Raw genomic sequence first — 27,776 nt, 5'->3', positions numbered from 1 at the left:
AGTCTTGTCAATTAACAGAAGTGGCAGATGGCTGTATTAGCTCACCGTGCAAAATTCTCTTCTTGAGATGCACCAGCCCAGTCTCCAAAACCAAAAGAGATAAGAGAATACTCTTCTCCACTCTGAGCCAAGCGCAGGGCTGCCACAGAGTGAGGAACTTCCACTGCTATCAGCCACTTTTACCTGCTGAAGATCTGGCTCAAAATACAAAGCATATTTTCCCTGGTGAGCAGGACGCACTAAGTGGACAGGCATGAAATGAGAGAGGAGTTTGTGGCATGACTGGTGGTATCAACATGTGCCAGTGACAGAGACACACAGCCCAGGCAGCTCCCAGACCCATCTGCTGTTTCTCTCTCACTGTCTCTAAAAGCAGGGTCAAGGAAGGCTTACACACATTCCCAGAAAATTTGGACTTCTACATGTTTGAAGACTAGCAATAAAGCAAAAAGAGCAATTTTTAGTGGTCATACATTATACAAAATACTGCACTTCTGGGGCCATTTCTCATAGATTTTGGCCTTGATCTTCAGCTTGAGCTTATTTTTCAGTATCTGTTGCTCACTAAGGGAGACTTGCAACCATTTCTGCAGCACGTGGTAGTGTACACCTGAGCTAGAGCACAGAAATTGCCAATATCCACATGTGCAACACTAGCAAGATGTAGTTCTCCCTGTCCCTTTTTCCACCTGAGCATCACTGCCAAGGTGAAATGCACCCAGAGTTTAAACAAAGTGCTGCCTTCTCTTGGAATCCACTTTACAACTCCTAGTCTCAGACAAAATGAGACTCAAAGTGCAGAGGAGCAAATTTAATCTATCTTGAAAGGAAATGCATGGAAATTGAGTTACCTCCTGTTCTGAAGTTTGTAGGAACTCAGCCCCAGTTAATTTACCACAATCACCTTCAAAGCCAAAGGCTAGCAAGGCCTTAGGAACTTGAAGGGCTTTATGTTTGAATTTTGCCCCCTATCTAAATGCGTTCCAGACACAAAAATTATCTTAAAATAAGGCAATATGTTGATCTAAGTTTATGAAACATTAACCTTGCAGGATATACATGTACAGTCCCAGTGTTTTTTCCCTGATAGAAGCTTACTGTGATAGGAGGCTAAAATATGATTTACTGATGAAAATCCAAGAGTTTAAAAGAAAAAATCTGATAGTTACTGTGCTGTAATTTGGAGATATGCAGCATCTCTGTTTTGATTAAGGGTATTTCTTCAGCAAATGTGGTATGTATTTAGGGTCTTAATTCAATGATTGCAAGTAGGATATAATGCCAGTCCTGAGATCAGAACACTACAGCCTTCAGAGCAATTAAAATGTTATCAGATGGCCATGACACAGGGAAATGGCTTTAAAATACAGGAAACCTCCGTTTCACATTTATGAATTCATTGAGGTATCAGCTTTCCATCCAACAAAAATGTGTCTTTAAAAACATTTCACAGTCTGTTAGCTGCACAGGGGATAGAGTTGGATTATTATCTATCTTTGAGATATATGTTACCAAGTCATATTCATAACTCTTAGAGGATGCAATACATATGGTCTTCTTTTAACAATTTGAAAAAAGTCCTGAGAATTTAAACAGCACTTTTCACAATAATGTTTCTAATCACAGCAAGCTTTCTACTGCTAGTAGGGATCCAGTCTCTTGAAAAATTTTTTTTCTGTGTGTTTTTGTTTTTTTTTTTTTTAAGAAAGTAATTTACCAGGGAAGGTAACTACAAATCAAATTACCAGAAAAAAGCAAACCTTTTTTCAATAATCCAACATTCAACCATTTACTGGCAAAAGGGAGAGAAAAACATGTCTTGCTACAGCAAGGATTTTTTCACAATCAAGAGAAGAATAAAAATAGACAGAGAATTTTTTAAGCACATCCATGCACTTAGGTCCTCAAGAACTTCTTCAAATGTGCAGTGTTGAAGATATAAAACAGTGACTTCAATGTGATGCGAAATTACATATGAAAACATTTGAGTTTTTTTCAAAATAGGTAGAACTAGCAGTATTTTAAAATGTAAATGTTTTCATGCATAATTAAAGACACATTTTATAAATTAGTATATTTACAGATTTAGCTAAATCAACTTCTAATAATAATAATTGTATATTACCAATGGCGCTTGGTAATATACAGTTTCTGCTTCCAGCTCAAAATGGATTCATGTAGGTTGTGCTTAAGGAAATCTCAACTCCAGGAATATGCACAGGCAGCTAATGCCACAAATGTTATGCAAAACACCTTACTATGGCCAAGGGAATTACAAAGATATAAATCACAATTTAGTATTTCACTTGCTGCATCGTGTCATGGCTAACTTCTATAAATCAAAAGAGTCAAAACATTTACAAAGGGCATGACTACAATCTATGGTACTTTAAGCAACTGTGTTGGGGAATTTTTGTTTAAACAAAAAAAAAAAAAAACCTTATTATATTGATGGCAAAATAATAAAAGCAGCAGGTTGGACAGAGGACAAAAACTAGTCATAAGGATGCTAGTCAAAGCTAGTCAAAAGATGTTCCAGCTAGTCACAGGGAGCAGTTAAGTGTTGCAGTAAGGTAGAAAAAGTATAAGGAAAGGCTTCATAAAATCAAGCCTGCTCTCCTGGAATCAGTGGCTGGCCTTGTCAGGCTAGCACTTTTCAAGTTCCCATGTGAAAGCAACCCTGGTGTGAGCAGTTTGTTAGCATAACAATTTATTGTGGAAAAACGACTGGCACCTGTGAAAAAAAAAACAAAACAGTATAAACTGTTTTTAAACCATCAGATAGAAAAATGAAAACTATCTCTCACAAACAACTTTTCCTGCACAAACACCCTGGGAGTTTGAGTGACCAATCAATACAGAATAACAACTCGTAATAACCAATAAAGTAACTGGCAAGAAAGCTGCTGACCAATTGGAGTCCCACACGAGGTCTGTAAAACTGTGTAACAGGGAGTTATGTGAGTAAAGAACGGGCTTTTTCCACCATGTAGAAAACAGAGTTTTGTGATTTATTGCCACAATTAGGCCAGGCTGACAGAGCTCGGGGTGCTCACTCACCTTGACGGCTCTGCCTTTTGGCATTCAGGTGGTTGGTAGAGGACACGGCGTAGGAGGTGGAGAAGGATCTACTCTTCGTGATTGTCATCAGAATGGAGCTGTTCCAGGAGTCAGAGCTGCCAAACCAGAGCACAAACAAGAAACATTCAACATGGGAAAAAGCCTCAGTGGCAGACCTTACCAAGTTCGGAGCTGCAGCAAGGAGTACGTGATACTGAGATAGCTCAAAACCTGGTGAGGGAAACAGCATCTATGGGTTGGCTGAAGTGGTGTTTGTGAGGCACTCAGTACCACCTTCAGCAAAAATATTTACCATGCAGACAGTCCAAAGCTAAATTTCCCTCCCAAGAGATCTATTTGCTTTATTTATACAAAGATGCCTTCGCTATATTGTTCTGACAGCAGAAAGAGGCTCCAAAGTTGACTCGACGTAAGTTAAAAGTTTATGTTCTCTTTTAACAGCTCCTTAAAAGAGCCAGAAGTGACACAAATTCTCAGCAGAACTGGAAACCCAGAGTCCTCTGCTGCTGGTGCCACAGCAGGTACACAACAACCCTTGGGGCACTGGAGGAGCTCCTCAGAGGCTGGGGAGGACTGGAAGCATCCTGCATGGCTGTGGTTAGTGGTGTGCCCCTTTATGTCCTAACCAGGTGAAATGCCTGCTGCATCCCCCAAAAAATGCCCTTCTCAGACCCTGGAGACATCAGTGCAAGAGAATTGTGCTGAAGGAATCCGGGTGCACGTGTCCTTGTGTGTGGGGAACATGTCAGCCCCCTGCAGCAGCATGGGTTTATGATTTTAGCCTTTGGGCGGTAAGTGTATGCCAGAAGAGGCCAAAATCTTCTCCACAGCCAGAAAACTGTATTTAAAATCACTTTCCTGAATGAAATGTCACCCATCAAATGTCAGCTTCTTGCAGGGATGCAGCACTGGATCTTATCAAGGCCCTGTGAGCTCTCTGGACGGGTCTGCCAGGCAGCTCAGGCTCCACATTTCTCCTCACAGCCTCACGTTCAAGTGATGAGGAGACACTCAACGCTGAAGACAGACTTTTAAAGCAGCATATCTCCAGCTGAGCTTGAAAAAAATAAACTTGAAGGAAAAAATAAAAAGCATTCTGAAAGAAAAAAGCATGTGATGCCGTGTTACATCTGCAAACATCTTGTTTTGGAAGAGTAAGTACTACCTACAAAAATACTTGCTGCTTGTCTTCATGGGCCCGAATTCTTAAAATCTGTGATGAAGTGAGGCAAAGAAAGAATACAGATTTAAAAAAAAAAAATTAATGGTTTTGCTTTGTTTTTTAATTGACACGAAGAGTGTAACACACTAAAATAACCCCAATGAACCAAACCAAACATCTCTGACCCACATTCTTTGAGTTCCTACAGGAGAATCATGCAATATAAAACTGGGTGAGGGAAAGAATGTGAGAGCTCTATTATTTTTCCAGTATAATGTTTACCCAGTTCAGTGACATGGGGTTGGAAGAACACAGAATTACTAACCTCAAACTGACAGTTACGGGGGATTTTTGCAAATATGTGACTACAGAAATCCAGAAGTCACGTCCCACATTGTGAGGAATAAGTTGCATGTTTTGCAACTACAGAATCTGCCACAGGGCAATTCCAGTGTCAACCTCTCTCCTACTGTTCAACTTATGAAAGGTTTTTTCCCTGAGACCAGTGGAGCAATTGAATTTGGTACAGGGGAAGCAGCAGATAACCAAGATATGTTTTTTTTCTCTTCAGCTCAAAATTCTTCTCCTTGAAAGCAGATCTCTCTTGGTCTGCCAAAACTTTTAAAGCTAGACTTATAGGATTCATTTTCCCCCCTTTCTGGAATACACATTGTTTCTCCTGCTGTGAGAGAAGTAGTGCAAACAGTAGGCTGGGAGGCTTGACAGAGCTATAATTACACAACTGGCTATGACATTAAACATAGAAGAATTGATAGCCTGCTTAGCTGGCTCCTCGTGCAGAGTTATATAACAATCACAGGAAAGGACCAACAATAATATTTAATTGCTCTCCCTCTCCCTCTGATTCCCATCTTGGGACACTTACACTCTACATGAGAGTGGGATCAACAGCATAAATCAAATGCACCCCAGGAACCACAGGTCTGTGAGTGAAAACCTTTGCATTTGGTTACAGCTTCCTTCTATTTACTTTTACTGAGGCAGATGGGACTTCTCACAGAGGGAACTTTGGCAAACCACGTATTTTTCTTGTATGAGACTTTCAGGGTACTCTGCAGGCTGCCTTGAGCACCTCCACACCCTGTATGACAGCCCCATCCACGGGACAGATTCAGGTACCTGAAGAAAGGTCAGCCTTGGAAGAAAGCTGCTCTCTGGGGCTGCATTCCCCCAATCTATCCAACATCCAACACTGGTGATGTTGGGCTTTCCAAGGTCCTATCTTTTTCCCCACTACCAGCACCAAATTTTGAATTTCATAAAAGCAGGTGAGCCTTCTGATGTCACAGCTCTGAATTCTCTTCTTGAATGTAGTGCTTTCGTTCTGATCTTCCTTTCCCCGGTGTCTCCACACTCTTTCTTCATCCACCAGATGAAGATGATCCATGGCCCTTGCTGAGGTAGGGAGGGGACCTGAACTTTATTCTCACAGGGTGGTACCACCACTCGCTGCTCTCCACCTTCCTTTGAAGGCTCTGACTAGAACAGAAAAGTATCCACGGAGCCAGAAAGGAGGAAATCCTGTTGTAGTGACATGATGTGGAGCTATTACAACTTTTTTTACAACCTCTGCAAATCCCCCAAAGAAGTTGGCTGCTGGCTATAAGCAGCTGAGCAGACACAGCTCTCTCTCTCCATTTCATGGGAGGACCGTGTGCTTCATGATTCCAGCTCAGGGATCAGACCCTGAGAAGAATGGGAGATGGAGAAGTACTTTAGGAACTGGTTTAATGACAGGACCACATCATTAGGTGTGTTCTTAAAAATGGCTGGGTTAATTGCTGCAGTTTTTCTTGGCTGGGCAATAACCACATAGGCAATCCCTGCATATCAAGAAAACTTTAACCAGATATCTTGCCTTTCTTCTGATTTTATTCTGCAGTTCTGCACTTCATTAGCACAAATAGATTTTTTAAAATTTCTTTTTCTACCCAATAATATGAATAATTTTGGCATAATCTGACAAGAAATGGAAATGCTGCTTCTTTGGCAAATCAATTTAGAGAAACATGAAGACGCAATTCTAACACAGTTCACAGCCAGCATTTTTGGACGCATTTTGAACACAGAACCAAAGAAATCTGCCCAAAGAGACACATAAAAGTGAGAGGAGGCCATTTGTACCTGGATGAAGAAGATTCGTGGGGTTTGATGCTGGCACTGCGGTCCCTCCTCACTGGAGCTGGCTCCAGAGTGGGCAGTCCTGTGGCTGATGTCGTTGTGGTCCAGGTTGAGGACACTCTTCTCAGCAGTCCTGGAGGCAAACTTCTCCGTAAGCGCTGCGGAGAAACCAGTTCCCTACAGTTTGTACAGGCTTGCAAAACCTCTACACACACACAAATAAAACCATTTCCATTTGCTTCCATTCTGTCTGACAACACCTTTAAATCTGGGTTCTCCCAGGGATTATTCATTTCAAACACAGCCAGTGCTTTAAATGCTTGGAGAGTCTGGACCATCCTCCCTGTCTCAAGTTTAAAAGAAGGTATACATATCCACAGCCCCAGAGCCACAGATGTTCAACACCTGATGTGGCCAAGGGTACTTAAACAAGTTAGCAAGGCTGTAAAGGTGACTGAAGCATCTGTCATAAAAGGAAAGGCTGAGGGAGCTGGAATTGCTCAGTCTGAAGAAGTCTCAGGGTAGATCTTACCAGGGTACACAAACACCTAAAGGGAGGGTGTAAAGGGGAAGGCTCTTTCTAGGGGTGCCCAGTGACAGAACAGGAGGCAGTGGAGCAAGAACTGAAGCACAAGAAATTTAATTAAAATGTAGGAAAGTATTTTTTTTTACTATGAGGAGGACTGAACACAGGGAAGGTGCCTGGAGAAGCTGTGAAGTCTACATTCATGGAGATACTCAAAACCCATCTGGACATCCTCCCGAGCAACCTGATCTAGGCTGAGCCTAGAGAAACTTTCTCCTCAATGAGCTGAGGGATAGGACTGGACTAGACAATCTCCAGATGCACTTTCAACCTCAACTACTCCAATTTAAACTGTTATGAATCCTCAGAATCAGAGATTCAAGGCAAGAAAGGCTGTAAGAAAAATAAGGCAGGGGAGCTCCAACTTTCTGCCATATCTACCCAACCCCCAAAGATTACACACTGAAATAAAACTTTGATGCTCTGGGATATGATGTCTCAAAAAGCTTAGAGGAAGCATCACTATTTACAGCAGATTTTTCTTGACCACCCTGAGTTTTTCTTTCACCTGACTCTTCCATTTCTCCAATTAACAGGATTCATATGTTTTTTTCAAATTTTTGAAGGCAAAGATAATAAAGGATCTTTTTTGGAGCCAGATTTGCTGTTGCAGATCCTATAACTTTGTAAGCTGTTTCTCTTGTGAAGTTCTCGTGAAGTGTTTATAGTTAAGAACTAAAATAAATATATCTGCAATGGAGAGCTTGGACTTTGCCAGAGGGTTTTGAAATATGAGATGGAAGACATCTGTGGTTCTGAAGCTCAAAGTTGCAGATAAATATGTTAACACATTATCTCCTTACACAAAATGCTTAGTGTCAGATGGTTAAGGTGAAGGTCCTAAATCTGCTTTTAGACACTTTAAATAAAGACACGCAAACTATTTATTTTATTAACCATAATGCATTTGGGTCAATGAATTCTTCAATCAAGTAAGTTCTCTGTAGCATTAACTCATTTCTTCATCCTTCATTTCTCTTCTCCTCATAGGGTATTATGCAACAGCAAACTAGTATCTGTTCCCTGTGTGTGCTCATGTGATAGCAGTGCTCTTCCACTTAACTCTTCCCCTCAGAGCCTAGGGTACAGCCATTATAGATATGGTCACTAAAATAAACTGGAAAATGTCCTTAAAAACCCGTGAACATCCATGTCGTACATACAGCTGCTAAACAGGCAAGTAGGGTGGCAATTATCATCACACTAAACTACAATAAAAGAATCACGAGCGTTGCAATTCAGATGCCTGGAAATGCTGGAATGAATGACTGGCTGTGCCATTTCAACTGTAAAAACATAAAAGCATTCACCTGTGTAATGTACTCTGCCTATATTTAATTTTACAAGGGAGGCTGCAGTACAAAAGCATTCTGGTTTAGTTTCAGAAATGAAATGTAAGCTGTGCAGAACAGCTAATTAGCAACAAACCTACAATTCAAACTACTTCAAAACTGATGTGCTCCTTCTGGCTGTTCACTTGCAAAGTGTGGGTGGTTAACACTGCTTATTTCCTGCCTGATCCCTGAGCATTCATAAAGCCATTTTTCAAGGCAGTATTATATATATCTATTTATGGTTTTGTCTTCTTTTTCTTCTCAAGACAACTTCCATGAGCTCACAGTATTTGTCATAGTAATGACTGTGATATTTTTGTTAGTTTGTGGGGTATACAACAGCTTGATCCAAAGCACCTGAAGGTCACCAACAGAGACTTTTTCATTGACTTCTGTAGGTTTCACCTTTCTGATTAAGGGAAGGAAGAAGAGATGGCAATTCACACAAAAAGCCCAGTGATGTCTGATAGCCCAACGAGGTCCCTTTAGGGAGAGGCAGGCTCCAGCACTCACCTTGGGAATTGCTAGCTTCTCTCCTTTCTCCGGACACTCCTCTGAGTCGGAGCAGGTGTAGTTCTCGCTGAAGGACACCAAGGGATTCACCCTTGGCTTGTGGATGGCCTGGAAGGTCAGCTGTGTGTTGAGCAGGTTGCTGACTGTTCTCAGCGAGGTGCAGACGTTGGGGGGCAGCGAAGGATCGGCCAGGAGGTCTGTGATGAGCCCGTGTGCTTCTCCCATGACAGCGATGTCCACCGTGATGCTGGTGCCAGAAGACTGAAGAAGAGAGGAAGGATACAGGTGAGACAACAGAAGTGAGCAACCTGCTGGGCACTGCCTCAAGCTGTGGTGAACGCTCCTCACAGCTTCTGCTAAAGCGGCTGCAGGTGGAAAAATAGTAACATGAAACAATTCTTTAAATACAGAGAACAACGCTGAATGGATCGATCATCGGTCTGCAAAGCCTTTGGAATTCCATCATATCTGATTTCACAGCTTTCACCATCTGCAGCTGACTCAACCCATCTGAATAAATTGTTCAGGCTCCCTGTGGAGGCATGGTCAATAGCCAGGGCCTATTTGCACAAACAATTTTTTGGAGACACGGCTTGGGATGGGAGTAGACTCTCCTGAGAGATGCCCGAGTGCGAACTACAGAACAATTAATCTAGAACAACTAACAGTCAGTGCTTAGGCCTAGATGAATTAAATGAATCCCAAGCATATACTGAGATTTGTTAAATATCTCCATGCAACTGAATTATAGTATTCTGGTATGGTAGCAACAACATTCTTCTCCAAGCAATTGCATTTTGGCCAGCTATACCAAAACTGAAGTGGAGTAAAAAATGGATTTTTTTAAACCTTAAAGTTGTCAAGTCTGTGAATTGCCAGCTATACAGTACAATTGCAAAGGTCTGAGGATCTTTAAACTCCTGTTAAGAATAGTGAGACTTGGATGCACACAGAAGTAAAACACCTCAAAAAGGCAGAAGGCATATGGAATTCCAATGCAGAAGTGACATTTCAGCCTCACTAGCTGGTGCACTGAAACCCATCATAAATTCTGCATGGAATTGCTGTTTCAAGAGTGACCATTTTCCCTTTGCTGTGTCTCTGACACAGAAGCTCAGTCCTGCTGCTACTGTTTGGGGCTTAGCAGGTGTGCGTGCAGTTTCCCAGAGAGACCACTGCAGCAGATTTTGTACTAATTTGCTTTCATGTATTTCTTAGAAAAAGCTAAAATACATAGTTTATTAAATGGAGAAGTTATGTCTGTGAAAAGAATGCACAAGTTACTTGGAGTGGCAAGCAAAGAGCATGGAGAATTGGTCAGATGGAGAAGGAGAGTGATTAAAGCCCCCGCCAGGAATGACTCATCAGTGACAGCATTCATGGACCTCAAAACACAAAAAACAGAGTAACACAACTTGACACTGCTTCTTTCTCAGAAAAGGCTTTACAGGCAATAAAAAAGCATTTCTGAGGAAAGTGATATATTAGTCAAGTAGAGCTAAACCTCTTCCCTCTGTCTTCCCAGTTGCATAACGTGGACATCAGGCCCTTGGCAAAGAGATGTTTCACTCCCCTGATCCCTTCTTCGTGGCCTGCTTCTTGCTCAGACTGAGGTAAGCTGCAGGACCAGAAGAAAGGCTTCCTCACTCATCATCCTCTCCTGCAGCCAGAAAACCAGCCTCTTCCCACATTTCCTTGCCATGCTATGAAATAACATAAACCAGAAACTGCTTAATCTACTGGAGAGCTATTTCATCCTACTGAAAAAATTAATGCCTGAATTTAACTTAATGGCTCTTTCGTTGCTTAACATCTCAGGAGTGCATGCAGAAGATTCTGGGAGATGCTGAAGAAAATTCTTAAATTAAAGGACAAGGCTTGGGATGGGAGTAATTAATTATCTATCTTAACCTCAGCCATGGCAAACGGACCAAAGGGGAGTGAGGCAGAATACATGACTCAAAATGCGATAGAAGCCTCATATTTTCAGCAAAACTGTGTCATCTACAGCTTGAAATTCTATTGAGCCTGGAGCCTGGAGTAGTTGAGCGCCAATCAGAGGCAGAGATTAATACTTCTATGAAGTAAACAAGTCTGACTCAGTGGGCTATAAGCAGAGGTTCTGTACAGCAGTACTGCTATTCTGCAAAGCAGCCAGCATTGTTCTTCATGATTAGTACCAAGTGGGGAGAGGGAGAGCCCTTCTACACGGTGGATTCCTGCCACAGGGCCTCCAGCTCCCTGCGTTGTCATGTGTGTTGGTGACCCCTGCCTTAACTCTGAGACCCAGCAGATTTGTCCCAGTCTAATGCCAGGCTGTGATGAGTTATGTGAGTCAAGAAGTAGGCATGGTTCATCTATCTCAGGCTCAATTTAGAGCACGAGCAGACTAGGATGACTAGGTAAAATTACAGCTATTTAAATTGATATTTTCTAAAAATTATTACAAATTTAACGCATGGGAACATTTAAAAATATTTGACTTTTCAGAATCTCTACTAAAAAACAGTATATGCTTTGCAGACCATTATTCAGAAAGTAGATGATAATGTGTTTCCCTAAAGGGCAAGGAATCCTGCAATTTAGTGTAAATCACTGTGATGATGTGAAAGCAAGAGAGTAAACTGCTGAAAATTTGAGATTAATGTAATCACATATATGCATATGTATTGTATATATGCACACAGACACACATGCACAGAGATATATATGCAGGGAGTCTTCTTTCAGGGTAAAAATGCAGACAAAATCCATGCTCAGTCTTTTAAGTTGTTTTCTACTAACGTGCACAGCCTCTGCATGAACTGATTTGGATTTTTTCCAAACCACTTTACTCATTGAAGTTCCAAGGCTGGATCCTCGGGAATACTGGCATGAACAACGTTTGCAAACACTAACAAACAACTAATTTGATGAAACAAAACAAAACAACAAGGAGCTAAGATAAGGTGAACTTAATTTCACAATGGTCAGTGTTCATTTGCTCATCTGTTCCAATGATCATGAATGCTGTTCCCTCCCATGAATTTTGGATAAGACTGGCTTGCTGTCCATTTTGTGACTTCATTCCAGCCCTGATTTCAGCAATGTCATGCAGTGACTAAAACTGAAATGCTCTGGGGCATGAGAATGAGAAAGCAAACAGGCTGGGAACAAAAGCAAAACTAAACAGGCTCATTTTTAACTAAGATAAGAAGAAAAAATAATTCCTTACAATGCTGAAAAACAGCTGGTTTAGGCCACAGTGGCATCTGGAATTCCTAAGTGAGCTCAAATGCACTTGCTGCATGTTTTGAGGCTTCCTTTTATGTACAGAAAAACCAACCAACCAAAAAAAAAAAATAAAAAAAAAGCCCTGAAACACACTGCTGCATGTGCAGGACCAAACCACAAAAGTAGCATGTCCCAGTATCACACAGATGATTTTTGTCAGGGCAGGAAACAACTGTAAGGAACACTCTTATATTCATATATTAAAACAGTATTCTGGAAAATTTTAATATTAATTTAGAATTTTTAGGTTTGAATAATTTGTTTTGGAGTCTGCAACGTGACTAGAAAAGTTCTCAAAATTTGCATAACCTTCACTGGGCTTTTCTATTACAGCCCACAAAATTCCCTTTGTTTTCTTCTGTTAAATTATATTATGCACAAAACTCTAAGAATAGCTTTTTACTCAGTAGGAGGAAAAAGCAGATGAAACTGCAGGAAAACTGAATTTAGGAAAATAGGAATAACAAATTCCTTGAGCCATGAGACCTGATAGATAAATTTAGGTATGAACTATTTGTGTTGGCTCACCTGGGGAGCAGATTTGACATCCATACACTTAACAGATGCCTTACCACAAAGAAAAGTCTTCCCCCTCCCCATTCATGTTTTGCATATGATTCTCATCCAGCTTAAGTAAAAAACACCACTCTCTCCACTCTACAAAGGGGGTGATTATCATGACAACACAAAACCAGTCGAAACTTACACAAAGGGAAAAAAAAAAAACAAAAAACCCAAACCAATTATCAAATACAAACCACAATTCATTTCACACAGCCTCGCGTCAGGGAGGAATAAAATCTTCATTTGCTGTGGCTTGTACAAGGAAAAGCAAAAGAAGGCAGAGATGTTGGCCTTTCACCATGTTACACTCAAGAACACTCTGTAAGCAAAAGAAAGGGGGAGTTGAGGAGGAAAAAAAAAGCAAAGGAAAGCGGCATCCAGCGTATCTTCAATCTTCACACAATTACGAGCAACTATAAATCACAATTTGATATGGTTTCCAAGTCACATCATAAATGTTCAGGCCAAGCTGTCTGGAAACAAAATTAAAAGCAAATATAATTCTCCATTATTTTAATGTCCACAGAGCAATTTGAAGGATAAACATCAATTGGCTTCTATGGAAATAATGAATCATTTTAAAGGCGCCACGGACTGAACTACTCCACCTTCCACTGAATGACTAAGGAAAAAAGCGTGCATGCAATTCTTTCACATTTCACTTTTCTCTATTTAAAGCTCTAGAACCAGAGTATTTTTATTTTTATTTCTGTTTTTATTTTTATTTTTATTTCTCTCTTATTTTGTACTAGCACAAGATTTCAGATTTTCTCTTCTCTGGTGAGCAAAGAAGATGTTTATGAGAATCTTTTCTCCAGCTTAATGAAGCACAGCATTCCCACTGCTCTCTGGAAGTCAACCAGCCACAGGCTCTGCAAGGCACACTCTTTGCTAGGGCTGAAAATAGCATCTTCCTGTTGTCTCATCACATTGATCAAAGAAAACCTTTCCAAGGCATCTATGTAGCCTCTAGCTTTGCTGTTGAGTCTTTAAAGCACCCGGAGCCACATAGCCATAAACCAGACACTGAGGCACAAAAGATGAGCCTACAACGAGAGAAACTCTAAATCTTGCTTGAGCCATAAGGATTTGAGTTTTAATCTTGGTTCCAAGATGCTGGATGGCTCCAGCACAGCAAATCAGAGCTACCTGAAAACAATTACCTTGAACTCTGATCTGCAGGGCACAAGGTGTCATGCCTGCCACAGGAAGTGTGTCTGTAATGCCAGGAGGATGCCAGAGTCCAAGGATCACAGAGCAGCCAGAGAAGCGTTTCAAAGTAGCTCTGCAAAGGCAGGATCTGATGAAATGGGTCTCACTGAAGAGTCAGACTTTTTGCAATGGCCCCTTTCCTCAGGAACAGCCCTGAGGGCACAGAGTCAGCAGCAGGCAGCCCAGCCTGGGGCTGGCTGTGCATGGATTGAGCAGCCTCATGCAGGGCTGGCTCTGTAATCTCACAGTATATTAAAGCACCAGTCTTCTACTATTACCAAGCAAGGCCACTGATTGGGACCTTCCTCCTGTACCCCACCACGGGCTAACATAAAATTCCTAGGAAGATAATAATCTTTAATTCTTCCTCCCATCTGCCACATTTGTTTGAAACTGCCCCAGAGGAGCATGACTACTTTCTTTAGAAAACCAGGATGACAACACCACCATTCTTTAAGAAAGAGGCACTGGTTTGAGAAGGAAATACTTCTTTCACCCTTCTTATAAAACCTGTGGAATGTATCACTGTCTGTAGCACGCTTTGTCTGGGGAGGCAGCTGCAATCCCCACATCTTGCATCTCCACCTTAGGTGACACCACTCACAAAGCTCATAGTTACAGCTGACTAACTTTCTTCCATTACAGGATCTTTCAGTTCGTGACAGCTTTGTCAGCCAAGGAGCTCAGACTGAAACATAAACTGCCAGGTATTTGTCTGGGGTGAATTATTTCAGCGTTTGAGAAAAATTGCTCAGACATTTACAAGGAGCCTGTTGGAGTCTTTTATCCATCCTAAAAACTCTGTAAACTGATACCACTTAATCTGCAGCAGGCACTGAAGGTGCAGTAAGGCCTTTTGCTTTCCCCGCGCTGGTATGTCCAGATTTGGTTGTGAAGTCCTTGGGAAAAATGAAACTAAAGCTAGCTCTGCGTGACCTCTACGGGTTATCAGAAACCCACCATGAAACTGCCCTAAGTGTGCTCACCCCCACACACTGCACGTGTGTCCTCATGCACTGTGCACAACACTCCAAAGGGCAAAGGATCACATTCAAGAAGCAGAGAACACATTTGAGCTGTTTTGGTGCCACCTGTAACTTTCGAGGGAGGCTATGGGTTCTTGCTTTCAGGTCACCTAGCAGGCTTTTCCAGATTTGTTACACACACCAAAGGAAAATATCCTGGTGGTCACTAGCAACCAAGCAACAATAAAAAGACAGATGCAGAAGTAATCTCAAGGAGTGGGAGGACAGGATTTGTCCAGATTCAAGACCTACAGAGTAGGAAAGTCTGAACCCGTGTGGATTCAAGTACTGGACACAACCCAATGCAACGTAATTAAATCCCTGCCATTTATATCTGACAGAGAGGACCTCACATGAACTAACTCCACTGGTACTGACAAAGTGGTACTTAATTTTCCACATTTCCTCCTGCAACAGTAGAGCACAGCTGGAAGCCCTGGAAGGCCCAGAGAAGAGGGACAGAGAGCGTGCTGGGTGGCACAGCGTGGCAAGGGGCAAGCTGCAACCGGCCATACACGTGCTCTGCCTCGGGCTCCTTGGGAAATCCCAGTCCAAGTGAAGACACAGCCAGTTGGGATGACCTCCTGCATAAGGCATGCCACGAGGAGGATCCAGGGAAAGCAGCTCCTGGAAGGAGGCGAGAGCACAGGCTGAGCTGCCTGGCTAAGAGCCGCCGGTCGCAGCTTGCAAACCTCGTGGAAACTCTGACTCTGGTATTTGATGTTCTCAGCAGAGCCCTGGGGACACAGTCACCCAGTTCCAAGGGACTTTCCGTGCTATTTGGCTGCCTAAAAGCATTAAAACATCACGACTATCCAGCCCGAAGAACTACTTGATGATGTAGAGCAGATCACAGAGTCAGTCACAGTCAGGGCTGATTGCTTAAAAAGCAGACGCCACTCCAACTAAACTAGGAACTTTAAAAATTATTGCTTTTAATTAAAGCACAGCAGATGGGAAATATTAAATTTTAAATGGGACTTAAATCTGCTTTGAGTAACACAGACCGAGGAAGACAATTCTGTGCTTCAGAGGCTGTCCTCAATTATTGTCTTACATTATTGTTCTCCAATTTGTACATCAGATGGTCACAAATTGGTCGCTTGAAGCTGATAGTTTGTGTCCATATGGAGAAAACAGTGACAACTGTCTTCAGCCTCAGCTTGAGCTGCAGCAACACAAAGCTGGGACCCAGCAGGAGTGGGGTGCTGGGTGCACACACAGGGGAGGATAAACCACCTATTAACACCTGGTGATCTTACCCGTTTGAGTTTACAGCTCCAACCTGCCTGCTTAGCATGGAAAGCTATTTTAGTTCTACGGTGAGCTAAAAACAGAGCAGCCAAATACACAGCATGAATTAAAAAAAAGATCCATTGAAAGCAATAATCACCGCTCTGCCTTCTGTGTACTAACTGATCCTCCCAACATTTTCAACCTGACAGTCTCAGTTACACCAGAGCAAAGCCAAAGGAGCCACGTACTGCCATATTTTCCCCCTTTCAAAGTGCTTCAGGGTCTTCTGGGATGCAACCTGAGAAGCAGCCTCACAATTAGCAGCCAACTGCAGAAATAAGTATGAAAATAAACCCAGCTAGAGATTCACATCCATCTCAGCCCTTCACTAAGAACTGTTGAACAGTATTAGAAAGAGCATCATCAAAGATCATTAAAAATGTAATGCAAATAAACACAGCCTCTAAATGAAGATAAAAGACTGGGGAGAGGGTGGAGTGAAGAGTTGCTACACAGGGTGTCAAATATATTTTCAATTACTAAAAAGGAGTTGTCATAGGAGAATAAACTAAGAAAAAAAAAAGAAAACATCATAAGGTTTTAAGAATGAGAGTTGAAAACCAGAATAAGAAAAAAATTGGAAACTAGGAAGTAATCATCAGTGAAGCTGTAGATAAAGAGCCTTTAATGTTCAGTCTGTTCTTACTGGAATTACAACAGGGATTTGGAAATGGCAGCAGGAGCCAGATGTATATCTTGGGCCATGCTTCCCATATGCTGCAGCAACAGGGCAGAAGGATCCTGTGAAATTCTCCAGTGACCATGGACACTAATGATATCTAGTGGTCCATTTTAAAGAACAGGCTTTCCCTGAAGCCAAAGGCAGGCAGTGATATTCTGCACCTTTTGAAAAGGATAAATCCTCTGCACACCAAACTCCAGTGAGAGCCTCACTGCAGATAAATTGGTCCAATTTCAACATTTTTTTCTTCTCCATCAGACCTTGTGGTTTGCATTGTTTCAGTTCTCCTGACTTTAAGCACTCACACTAATACCAGTTAATAGCCACTGAGTGTTAGAGGTGCCTCCTCCTCTTTCTCATGACTTTATGTCACTAATGAACTCCTCTGTGAAAAGAATTAATCATTTTTCTGTAACACTTGGCTTTGGATTCTTATGACTCATTCAAAAAAAAAAAACAAAAAAAAAACACCACAGCTGTAGCCCTAGGGACTTGCAGCCCCCAAATCCTTCATCAGAGCTGCTGCAGAGCTATTATTTCTGTAAAGTACAAGCTACTAACATCTAAAGCCACGACCTGCAAAAGTCACATTTAAGCATACACTAGATGTGAAAATCCCCCACCTCTCTGGATTATTTATTGGCAGACTCTTCAATGAAGATCAGAACAGAGAGAGCCAGTAATTCATACACAAGAAATATAAAACACAATCCTCTACATGCCTTCTGTGATATTAAAATCATTTTTTTCACTCACCACAGATATAAACTGACAGACCAGCAAGCCCTGAGGACTGCTTTCAACCTACTTCATCCTTGACCTGCAAGGACCAACTTAAAGACACACAAGGTTAGTTTATACTGTGGGCTTATTTTGCCTTTGCTGTCACGAATGAAAAAAAAAAATAAAAAAAAATTTGCCTGCTGAGATACAAGGTACACAGCTGATAACCACAGGTCAATGCCTGCATCAGATGGCCATTTTCAGCACTTCTGTTCTGGCCTTTAATCTACACACTGGATGCTAAAGGCTCTAGGATTTTCTAAGTCAGTTCAGCAATCTCTAATTTCTTCCATGCGGCTGGTGACAGATTTGTCTTGTGCACAGTTTTAATCTAAGAAAAGTCTTACTTTCAACTTGTGTATTTTAGGTTGTGAGCAGTGCTTGACTTGCACTTTAGAAAAAAAGTAAAATGCGTGTAATATTCCTAATTATGAAAGCCTGGCTGCTTCTCAATTCTAATTAGAGATAGACCCAATCTGTACATCATTAATATCTCACCGTACTGAACTCTGACTTTCTGGCTCAGGGTCTGCACTACTTTATGAGGGCCAAACACTTCTGTGTTTTTTGGAAAGCTTGGATTCAAACTCTCACATCTAAATATAACAGCACCAGCTTCTCATTTACAAAAGGCAACAGAACCATAGAGACCAGAAAACAGACACAGACCATGAAACACTGGTGCTTATGCTGGCAACCACACTAGACAACGATTTCTATCTCCACAGTGAGTTATGTTTTCTGCTTGGATGTGGATATTAAGGAAAAAAAAAAAAAAAAAGTCAACTGTGGGTTGCACACGGGGCTTTTTTAAATGTTAAATACCCTTGTGAAGCTGAACTTCAGTAGTTCATCTGAATCTACTGCAGTAATAAATCAGTGACCATGCACCAATAAGTGCAATAGAAGCACTCACCACTGCTGAGTAGGAACACTGCATAGGTGCTGGCAGACAGGCTAAAAGCCTTGTTTGAATTTTTATAAGGAGCTTGAATTTTTGAAAAAAAAAAGTGAAATTAAAAGCCTTAATTGAATTTTTATATAAATAAATATATAATATAAAATATATAATTTTATATTATAAATTTTTATGAATTTAATATTATTTTTTATAAGCCAGGTATTAATAGATGGTTTATAGAAAAGAAGTGTCAACACACAGATATGTTTTACCATCAAAAACCAAAGACTTTGGAAGATGCATCAATACAGAGACTTGACATTTTAGCTCAGAACTGTTAATTGGTGCACACAGTGTTGGGCTATTTGCTGATGAGACTTACAATCACATGATTCTGCCACAGAGCTCTCTAACACAGAGAACAGTGTGGTGTCCTCACAAACGAGAAACAGCAGCTCAAACCAGGCGGCTCAAGGATTCAGAGTGCACTGACAACTTTAGACAAACACAAAAAGTATTTTGTACCGACAGAAAAATTATTGGTTTTGGAATTTCTGGAGACAGAAAGGGCTTATTTTGGCTTTGCTTCAGCGATTTTAGAACAGTTTTATTAAAAGACAGGAAAAAGAAATCCTGTCAACTTCTCAAAACTTAAATCTTTAGTTTGAAAATGATGAAATAAAGTTCCTCAGTTGTTTTTGGTTTTTTTTTTTTTCCAAAAAGGTTATGGCTTCTCTTTGTGAAGAACAGCCTGGTGCACATATTTGCATTGTTTTTCTGCATTAGACTTCTGTAGAAGCTTAGTGTGTCTCTTGTGGTCAGAGGCTCATAGTTGAATTAAGTGGGGTCCATATTGGATTAGACTCCAAGATGACTTCAATATTCAGGTTTGTTAACACTGGTGACCTAAGGCAGGGTATTGAAGCAAAAGATCTCTCCCCAAAATCAGTTTAACTTTGAGGGGTAAGCTCATTACAACAAAGATAAAAGACCAGTTTAATCACAAGAAAACACTTGACTCCATACCTTGGTGAGCAGTCACAGCATCTCTCATCACAATGCTCTATGTAAACGTATTTGTTAACAAATTGAAACAGACCACATGCTGAATTGTTTGCCATACGGTGCTCTGGGTGATCAGCTGATGAAGCATATGGATTGTGTCTTCCTAATTCTCTAGGATCTTCCTGACTGCTTCCATCTGAGTGTTACAAGTGGCCCCAGATATCCTATTTGTCCCATTAGAGTAAAAAAAAAATAAAGATGTAAATTGCCGATCAATTCTCTCTGTACACCCTCCTTCTTCTCCTAATGCATTTGAGAGACTTTTGGCAACAACATTAGGAAACAACCTTCTCTAGAAAGAAGAATCGCTTCATTTAAATGATTTGTTCTTTTAATTACTGTCATTCCTAGCAAACACAGAGCAGAAAATGCCTATCAATAATGCTCACTGTGCAACAGGTTGGCATTTTTCCAGGAATCTGAAGACTACCCTTAATCTAAGTAAAAATTTATTTGTATCCATTTCCTCTTTTAATGCAAGCTACAACTACTGTGGAGAGTAAAGCTGAAGCATTCTGTATGATGCTACAGCAAAATGAAATACCCAACCAAATTAATTATGCACAACACTTTTATCCACATGCCCTTTTATTTTTCACTGACAGATCAAAGAAACATGTTTGGTTTCCTGTCAATAAAATCAAGGTGGCACAAGAAGGCAATGTGATGAGGACCCACTTTGTTCTGCCTTTTAGGAAAGACGCCTTCAATTAGGATGGCATTTTTCTGGCATACTATAAACATGTCTTTAAGTCATAACTAACTATATAATTATCTAATTCTATACAGAGACACAGTAATATACCTCACACACATGTTAATGGCTTAGTTTAAATAAGGGAAGGGGAATTGATTGGAAGGAAATGAATTAACATTTAGTTGGCCGTTTTTTTTAAACAGAGAAGAAAATACAAATCAAAAACTGTCTCTAAAGGCTGTTTCATGTTTTGTGTATAAAGACAACCCCATAGGCCCATGCCACCTACAAACAAACAGACAAGTTACAAACAGGACTTCACACTCAACTCTGAAACCTGATTTGTGTGGGTTTGGGTATACTTTGAAACCAGTCAAACAAGATAAAACCATGTTCTGACCCTACATAAAATATAGGGCCTGCTTTAAGGTCTTGCTTATGTGACCAACCTAAATGCAAACCAGCCAAAGGACGTTCCACCCAGTGCACAAAATAAATTATTTTAAACAAAACCTGTCCGTGAGCAGGCTTCTAACCACACACAGTAACAATTTCTGCTTGTAGAATGGGGTCCATTTAGCTCTGTATAAGCAATTTATGAACCCACCTTTAACACAAGACAACCCTTTCTCCCTGCACCAAGCTGACAGGCACGGAAAAGCCCACATGGCTCCAGAGCAGCGGGCTGAACTCTGCTTCCCCCCGGGCAGCAGCAGCTCTGGTGATGATCTGCACCCAGCCCCTCGTTACTGACAGGACAGAAGGAGGGAGGAGATCAGAGAGCAAGTCTTGTGCTGGAACCCAGCCTCAGCCTCGCTCAGGAACCGAGCCAGGCACCCTGGGAGCTCCCAGGGGATGGACCAAGGGAGCCCAAAATGTCCCTCCTCTCTCTGAGGGTTTCTGCCTGCCCACCAGTGTCAGGGGCACAGCAGAGAGGTGGAAGGGCAGGAGATGGTCAGGCAGCACAGATGTGAGGGCATCCAGCTGCAGCAGTGAAAATCAGACCGGGAGAAGGGGATGGGAGCGAGAACATTACAGAAGACCTAGTCTGAACAGCTGTTCCAGGCTAGAGCACCAACACTTCCATAAATGAGCACGCCACCCAGGCCACCTTGTGCCAGGTGACCACTTCAAGTGAGTCAGTGCCTCAGGAGGGGGTGTGAGGTAACAGCCATGGTACAACTGAGCAGAACTTTTCACATTGGGATCATTCTTTATGATCCTGCAGCTTTAGGTGCAGAAGAGCCTTTCCCGGGGATCACCAGATGGCACTACTCTTCCTTCAAATCAGGGCTGTAGCTCTGCTGTGCCCACGAAATGCCATCATCGATTTGGGAGGAAAAAGATCTTAATCCATGTTTTTTTTTTATATATTAGCCCAGTTATCTCTCGCTGTTTTCACATTCTTTCCAACGACCTTGCAAATCACAAAGAAATTACTGCATCTGTGGGAGGTGGAGGGAGCCTCATAACATTTTGACCAGACTCTCATACTAAAATATTTCATAGCAGAAGGACTACAAAAGTTTCTCTAGGAACACAAAACTCCCCGGCAATACATGCAGTGCTTGACAACTGTATTAAGAAAGCAGAATTTCTTTCAGAGAGATAACTCCAACACGTAAGGTTAACATATACATGCCTCTCTCTTCTCCCCATGTTCTGTTTCTGTTATCAGAGCTGCTGAAGGTGCTAAACTCTACCTGCAATTGTGAAAGTATTTTCTAAATTTGATTGAAGTTTATTGCACTTTTTTTCCCCCCCAAAAAGAGCTGTTGAGAGTATCCAGGTACAAATAATAATGGAAGATAGAAAATGAAAGCACATTAAAACGCTAATAAAGAAACATCAAGGCACATACACACAAAAAGCAATGTTTCCATGTGCATGTTAGTGTAAACATGCTTTCTTTAAGTTATTGATGTGAATTACAAAAAGATGCAAAGTATTCACATTTGCATGTCCTCAGCTGGGTAGAAGCTGATGTCAGGCTGTGGAAAACAGCTCATTTGGGATGGAAGGGGCACGTTCAAATTGAAGTCTCAAAAGCCTCTGGTTCTTGATGAGAAAGAGTGATATTTCTTTTTTGCTTGTTTGCCTTGTGTTTAATCCACCACAGGACTCCTCTGCACTCAAGACCTTACAAATTGAAAAACTGAGGAGCAAATTAATCTTGCAGAGTGACTCCTCTGACTTCACCAGGAGTCAACAGCAGAGCTGAAGTTTGCCTGCTGTGCTTATGAGCTGAATTCCCTCACAAAACAGATTTTTTGTTTTTCTCTGAGCAACTCTCCCCCCTTCCAGCTCCCTAGAAGTTGACAGGCTGTTTCCTGCTCCATGGTCTGTGAATCACGACGTGAACGCTGATCGCTGCTCCCCGGTGAAATTAAATTAGGTATGGGAGCACAGCATGAGCAATGACTTTCCCTGAGATGCCAGCCCTAAAGAAACTCTGCATTTTCTTCCCCCAGTTGAAGAATGGAGTTATGAAAGCGGGGTCAAGTTGGTCATTACTCTTCAGACTCTGCAACATCCCCCAGTCTGCTCTGAGCCAGTTCAAAATTATTTCTCCACTTCCTAGTCAAGGATATAATGGCACCAAATTTGGAGAGTCCAATAATTCTATTTGTGTGCTCTTCTGTGACCACTTAACACCATGTGAATTGCAGCAATGCTTAACGTACACAGAATAGCATGATAAATCACCAGACCTTAGTGCATGTCATACAGCGGGGAATTTGGTAAGACAAGGGTAAGCAATATTAACACATGGCTTATCAAGCAGCAAAGGGGAGTTTGTGATGCTGCATTTCAAAGTGCCTTTCAATAGCACTTTGTTAAGGAATGAAATGTTCACACTTGGAAAGATCATAGGGTTATGTTGCCCATTATTTTTTTTTTTTATTCCAGACACCACATGGTCCTTGGGAATTTACACGCCTTTGTCACTGCAGTGTACTCTGGGCAAGGAGGCACCACAGGGGCACATCTGAAAGCTGGAACTGGTAAAAAATAAAAGAGTAATATATTAAAACCTGGTTTGTGAGCTCAGATCATTGATCATTCTGGAGCCTATGGTAATCTCAGATAGGTGTAGGGGAGTTTCAGTTTCAAATTGTGATGTAGATGTCAAAACCAGATCACTTAGCCTCCTTTCTGCAACACCACAGAGTCCATGTGCTCCAATAAAGGTAGTTTGCATTTGCTTCAAGGAAAAATAAAAGATACTCAGACCTTTCCTTCTTAGACAGAAATACATTTAACCTGAGAAGCTACTCCAAAGATCAATTAATCTGCAAGAAGCAGAAGTCTTTACGCTACCCAAAATTAAGCGTGGCTTTCCATTCTCCAATATCCACATGTTCTCCTGTGAGCCTTGCAGGTTTCTCCAGGTTCACTTCTCCAAGGTCCACTGAAAATTCAATCAAAAGCTCCCTCTCTTCTGGGTTAGCTGCCAGACAAGGCCTGATATTGGAGTCACTACGTCAGTAAGAGATAGTTCTGGCCTTCAAACTCTGCCATGTCCCCTGCCCAGCTGCTGTGGAGATGGCTCAAGCACAGCAAAGTAAATTGGTTTAATCTTGTGCATCTGGTACTGAGCTGCCAGTCATCTGTTTGGGGGTATAAAGGGACTCTGTTCCATTTCAATGCATCGATCACGTCACAGTCCAGCTCTAGTGATAGATCCTGAAACCTTCAAAACCTAAACCCTGACAGCTCCTCTTCTCTGCTGGTATTTATCACACTGTTGGACTTGCATGTTTATTCCACAAGCTGCTGAGTCACCTGGGCCTGAGAGGCTGTAAGTAACCCTGTTACAGAGCTAAACTCTAAGTCTGTTTATTACCCTAAATTCACAGAAGTATTCCTTTGTTGTTTAAAAAGAAACCCACAAAACCTCTGCAAAGCACAACCGTCTAGAGACTTTCAGTATTTCCACATAAGCCAAATGAACATGAAGTGAAGCCTTCATCTCTGCATCCCTTAAAGGATTCACAAGGCAGCAATATCCCACAGAAGGCTCTCTGGGTCCCTGGAAGGTGCAGAGCACTCTTTGCCTATGGAGTGAGCAAAAGCTTTAGACCACTTCTGGGAATGCAAATGAATGGGATCCACGTGACCCCGGTAATAAAAGGCTCCTGTCTCTTTGCAAAGCATTGAAATGCCATCTGGCAATTTTGTTGACGTCAGCAGGCACAGAAAAACAACCACCACCTCCCCCAAAAAAGCAAAAGCCTTGGGCGGGAGGGGGAGGAATGCAGAGTTCCATGGTGCGTGTGCGCTTCAGGCTGGTGCTACTGAAAAACCTCAGCCCAGAGCTGGGAATTCTGCACCAGCAGTGCAGCAAAATTCACCCCCTTGCCTCTGTTTTACCCTGCTGAGCAGCCCTGGCAGCCAGGGTTCAGAGAGTGCTGCCAAGCATCACACAAGGAGCACTGCATCCTCCTCTCTCACTCTGCCCTGTCACTGTCAGGTGCTGGAAGCTGGAACGTGAGGAATGGATTTCTCAGGATACGCTGCAGGGAGAGGCACAAAACCTCCAGCACTGCAGGGTGCTCCACCCTGCACGCCCCTCCTTTGGCTGCTTTGGCTACACTTCTTGCACACTAATCTGGAACACGCTGATAGAAATTCTGTGATAGTTTAAATAAAACCTCACACCAGCGTTTCATGATGGCAAGAGAGAAAAGACCAAAGACAATGTACAAAAGATGTACAACAAACTCTATGCTTCTTTTTTTTCCCTTCCTTTATACTTAAAATTAGTCATAAAAGTACAAAACTTATTTTAGACTAAATAAACAAAAATACAATTTAACATCATGAAATCGCCCTAGGACAGATATCCAGATCCTATGGGGATAAATATTATAAGCTGCAGGTACTGATTTTAAATTATATTTAATAGAAGGCATAATATTGCTCCTAAATATTACATGCCATTTGGCACAGAACGATTTGCTGCATTTTCATGAAAAACACCAATATTTTAAGTCAATAATGTAAGTTACCTTACCTGTGATGAGCCAAAATAATACTATGAACACGTGTGCATGCAAAAGAAGAGGGCATCATTTTGTATTAAAGTACATTTTCCTGTTATCAGAGATCTCTTCAGTTATTTCTGATCTCAGTTAACAATTCACATCGAAATGCAGGAAAGGGCAGCAGAGCACTGCTTCAACACAAACTTTACAAGGATGGACGTGTCCTCCATGAGGCACATTTAAACCCTGAAAAAAAGGAGCTCGTGAGTCACTTTTAACAAGGGATTAGAAATTTTACAGTGGCTTTGTGACAGAAACACAATCCCCTCAACAATATACCTCAAAAAAATTAGAACCACACAAGATGGGTGATGATGAGGAGAGAAGGATGGAGGGAGGAGGCATCTAGGGCCATGTGCTCCCACTTGTCTCACCAAAGTGTTGTAAAAAAGTACATTCTAAAGGCTCTGCTGGGTCAAGGGTTTCCCTGACTGAATATTCAAACCTGCCTGAAGTAATAGTTAGTGCCTGCCTTTTTCTTTGCCCTGCTCATTGCCCCCCTTCTCTCCCTCCTTTAACACATCTCCTCTTACTGAATGAAACCGAGGCATTTTCCTTACAAAACTGCTCTTTGAATTCCTAATCTCTGCCCCAGTGTAATTTTTTAACAGCAAGTCAAAGCAGCACTGTGTAAATAACTGCGAGGAGACAGCTCTGCCTGGAAACTGGAAAGTTTTCCTTGCTCACATCTTAAGCTTGAAAGCTTATGCTCAATTCAATTAAGAAAATTTATGGGTAATTCCACAGTTTCTTCCCAATTCCTTATGTTCTCAGGCAGCCAACCCAGAAATGAACAAAATCCCTGACAAGTGACTACTTTCTGCTAGCACATGGGCAATTATGCAGAAAGTGTGTATTTAATTGAGTTAGTCGTAAATCCTGGCTTAGGAATGAATCAGAGGATGGAGAAGAGATACAGCTATTCCCTGCTGCCATTTCAGGTTTAATCACTTCTGCTTAAGGTTTATTTATTGACTTCATAAAATGCATAAACAACAAAACCATCCTTCCATAATTTTATAGGTATTAAGCCTCCACTTGGAGATGCAGGAGAATAAACTTAAAGCTACACACATGACGGGGAGAGAGATTTTCTGAATTCTCCTCCTATCTCTCAGGTCTGCATCACATCGTGTCTGTTTTAAATAGAAACAATTTTCAGTGTTCACAACTAAGTCCCACTCAGTGATTCTACTTAGAGGGCTCTCCAGTAAAGCTTATAAAGCTCAGCAATAAATAAGAAATTTTCATGCCTTCTTTCACTGGTCCCAGGGTAATATTTCAATGAACTCGTGACAAATATAACCCCTACACCTAAGTGGTCATCCTGAGGACTGTGTTATCTCCAAAATCAGCAAGATGCTTCTCCATCTATTGCAATCACCCACTCAAAATAAAATTGTCCTCCCTGTGTCCTCCAAGTGTGTGTTTTACTCCCTGAAGCTGCTGCAGACCCTGGAGCTCCTCAGCTAAGAAAAGAAATGGCTGTAGAGACATCCCCAGGAAAGTCTTACCAGCTCCACTCCAATGAACTTTCAGCTTCTCGTTCATATTATGCCCAGACAGATAGCCAAAAATTCAAGATTGTGAAATTTATCTAATTTTCAAGGTTTGTGGGGATCATTCAGACACTGACATCCACAATGCATACATTAACTGTGCCTTACTCAGAGGGAGCCCACCACTTTGGCAACCCTACACAGTGTGGGAGGAAAGCAGTGCCACCTGCAGATTCCCCTGTACAAATATTTGTTTGTTCTTGCACGGGGAGCATTTCCTAATGCTATTTCCTGTTTTCCAGTTGCTTTGTCCTGCTCTCCAAGCCAGTCATCTCTCTCTCTGATCAGTGCTGTCTCTTCCCCTGCCGGGCACCTCTGAAAATTTCTTTGGGCTAATTCCTCTGCTTTTCCAACTACTTGTGTAGTTGAAGTCAATACTCAGGGCTCAGGGAAGTCCCTTGGCCCCTCACTGCCCTCTTCCCTTTTGGAGATCCTTCCATATCCTTCAAATGTGGAGGATTTGGAGCTCTAGTCTCCAAACTAGAGCTGAGCAAACTAAACCAGCACAGCAGGCTGGCAGGTGACTGGCTGCACTGAAGGACTCCTCTGAACTGAAGTTAAGCTGAACTGAAAGGCTTTAAAAATATTTCAGGCTCCTGAATTCAATATTCAGTTGTTAATTAAAAAAAAAAAAAAAATTGAATACAGACCCAGGGACATGTATGTGGTCAGGCCACTGGAGATGATTCCTGTGTCCCTGTTTGTTGCCAGCCCCTTGCTGAGGGCTCTGTTTGCCCACTCACAGCTGATAGTGCAGTAAACACCTCTGGCAGTGGAAAGAATGTGGCCTGGACACAATCCTGGCAGCCACTGCAGACCCAGCCAGGGAAGGCAGAATAAGGAAATCCCAGCC

At 41.7% G+C, this 27,776-nt stretch overlaps 1 protein-coding gene across 1 annotated transcript in view; it reads right to left on the bottom strand.

Moving 5' to 3' along the window:
* The window catches only part of PDE3A (phosphodiesterase 3A), a 223,594-nt gene that overhangs the window by 25,342 nt on the left and 170,476 nt on the right, over nt 1-27,776 (bottom strand). The window contains exons 3-5 of the mRNA XM_053978622.1: nt 8,819-9,079; nt 6,389-6,543; nt 3,061-3,176 (exon numbers count right to left, since the gene is read on the bottom strand). Of these exons, the coding sequence (XP_053834597.1) occupies nt 3,061-3,176; nt 6,389-6,543; nt 8,819-9,079 (532 nt within the window). The remainder of the gene's footprint in view (nt 1-3,060; nt 3,177-6,388; nt 6,544-8,818; nt 9,080-27,776) is intronic.

The sequence above is a fragment of the Vidua macroura genome, chromosome 5 (genome assembly GCF_024509145.1).
Source record: "Vidua macroura isolate BioBank_ID:100142 chromosome 5, ASM2450914v1, whole genome shotgun sequence".
NCBI classification, from domain to species: Eukaryota; Metazoa; Chordata; class Aves; order Passeriformes; family Viduidae; genus Vidua; species Vidua macroura.
This window is presented reverse-complemented; position numbering and strand designations above follow the sequence as displayed.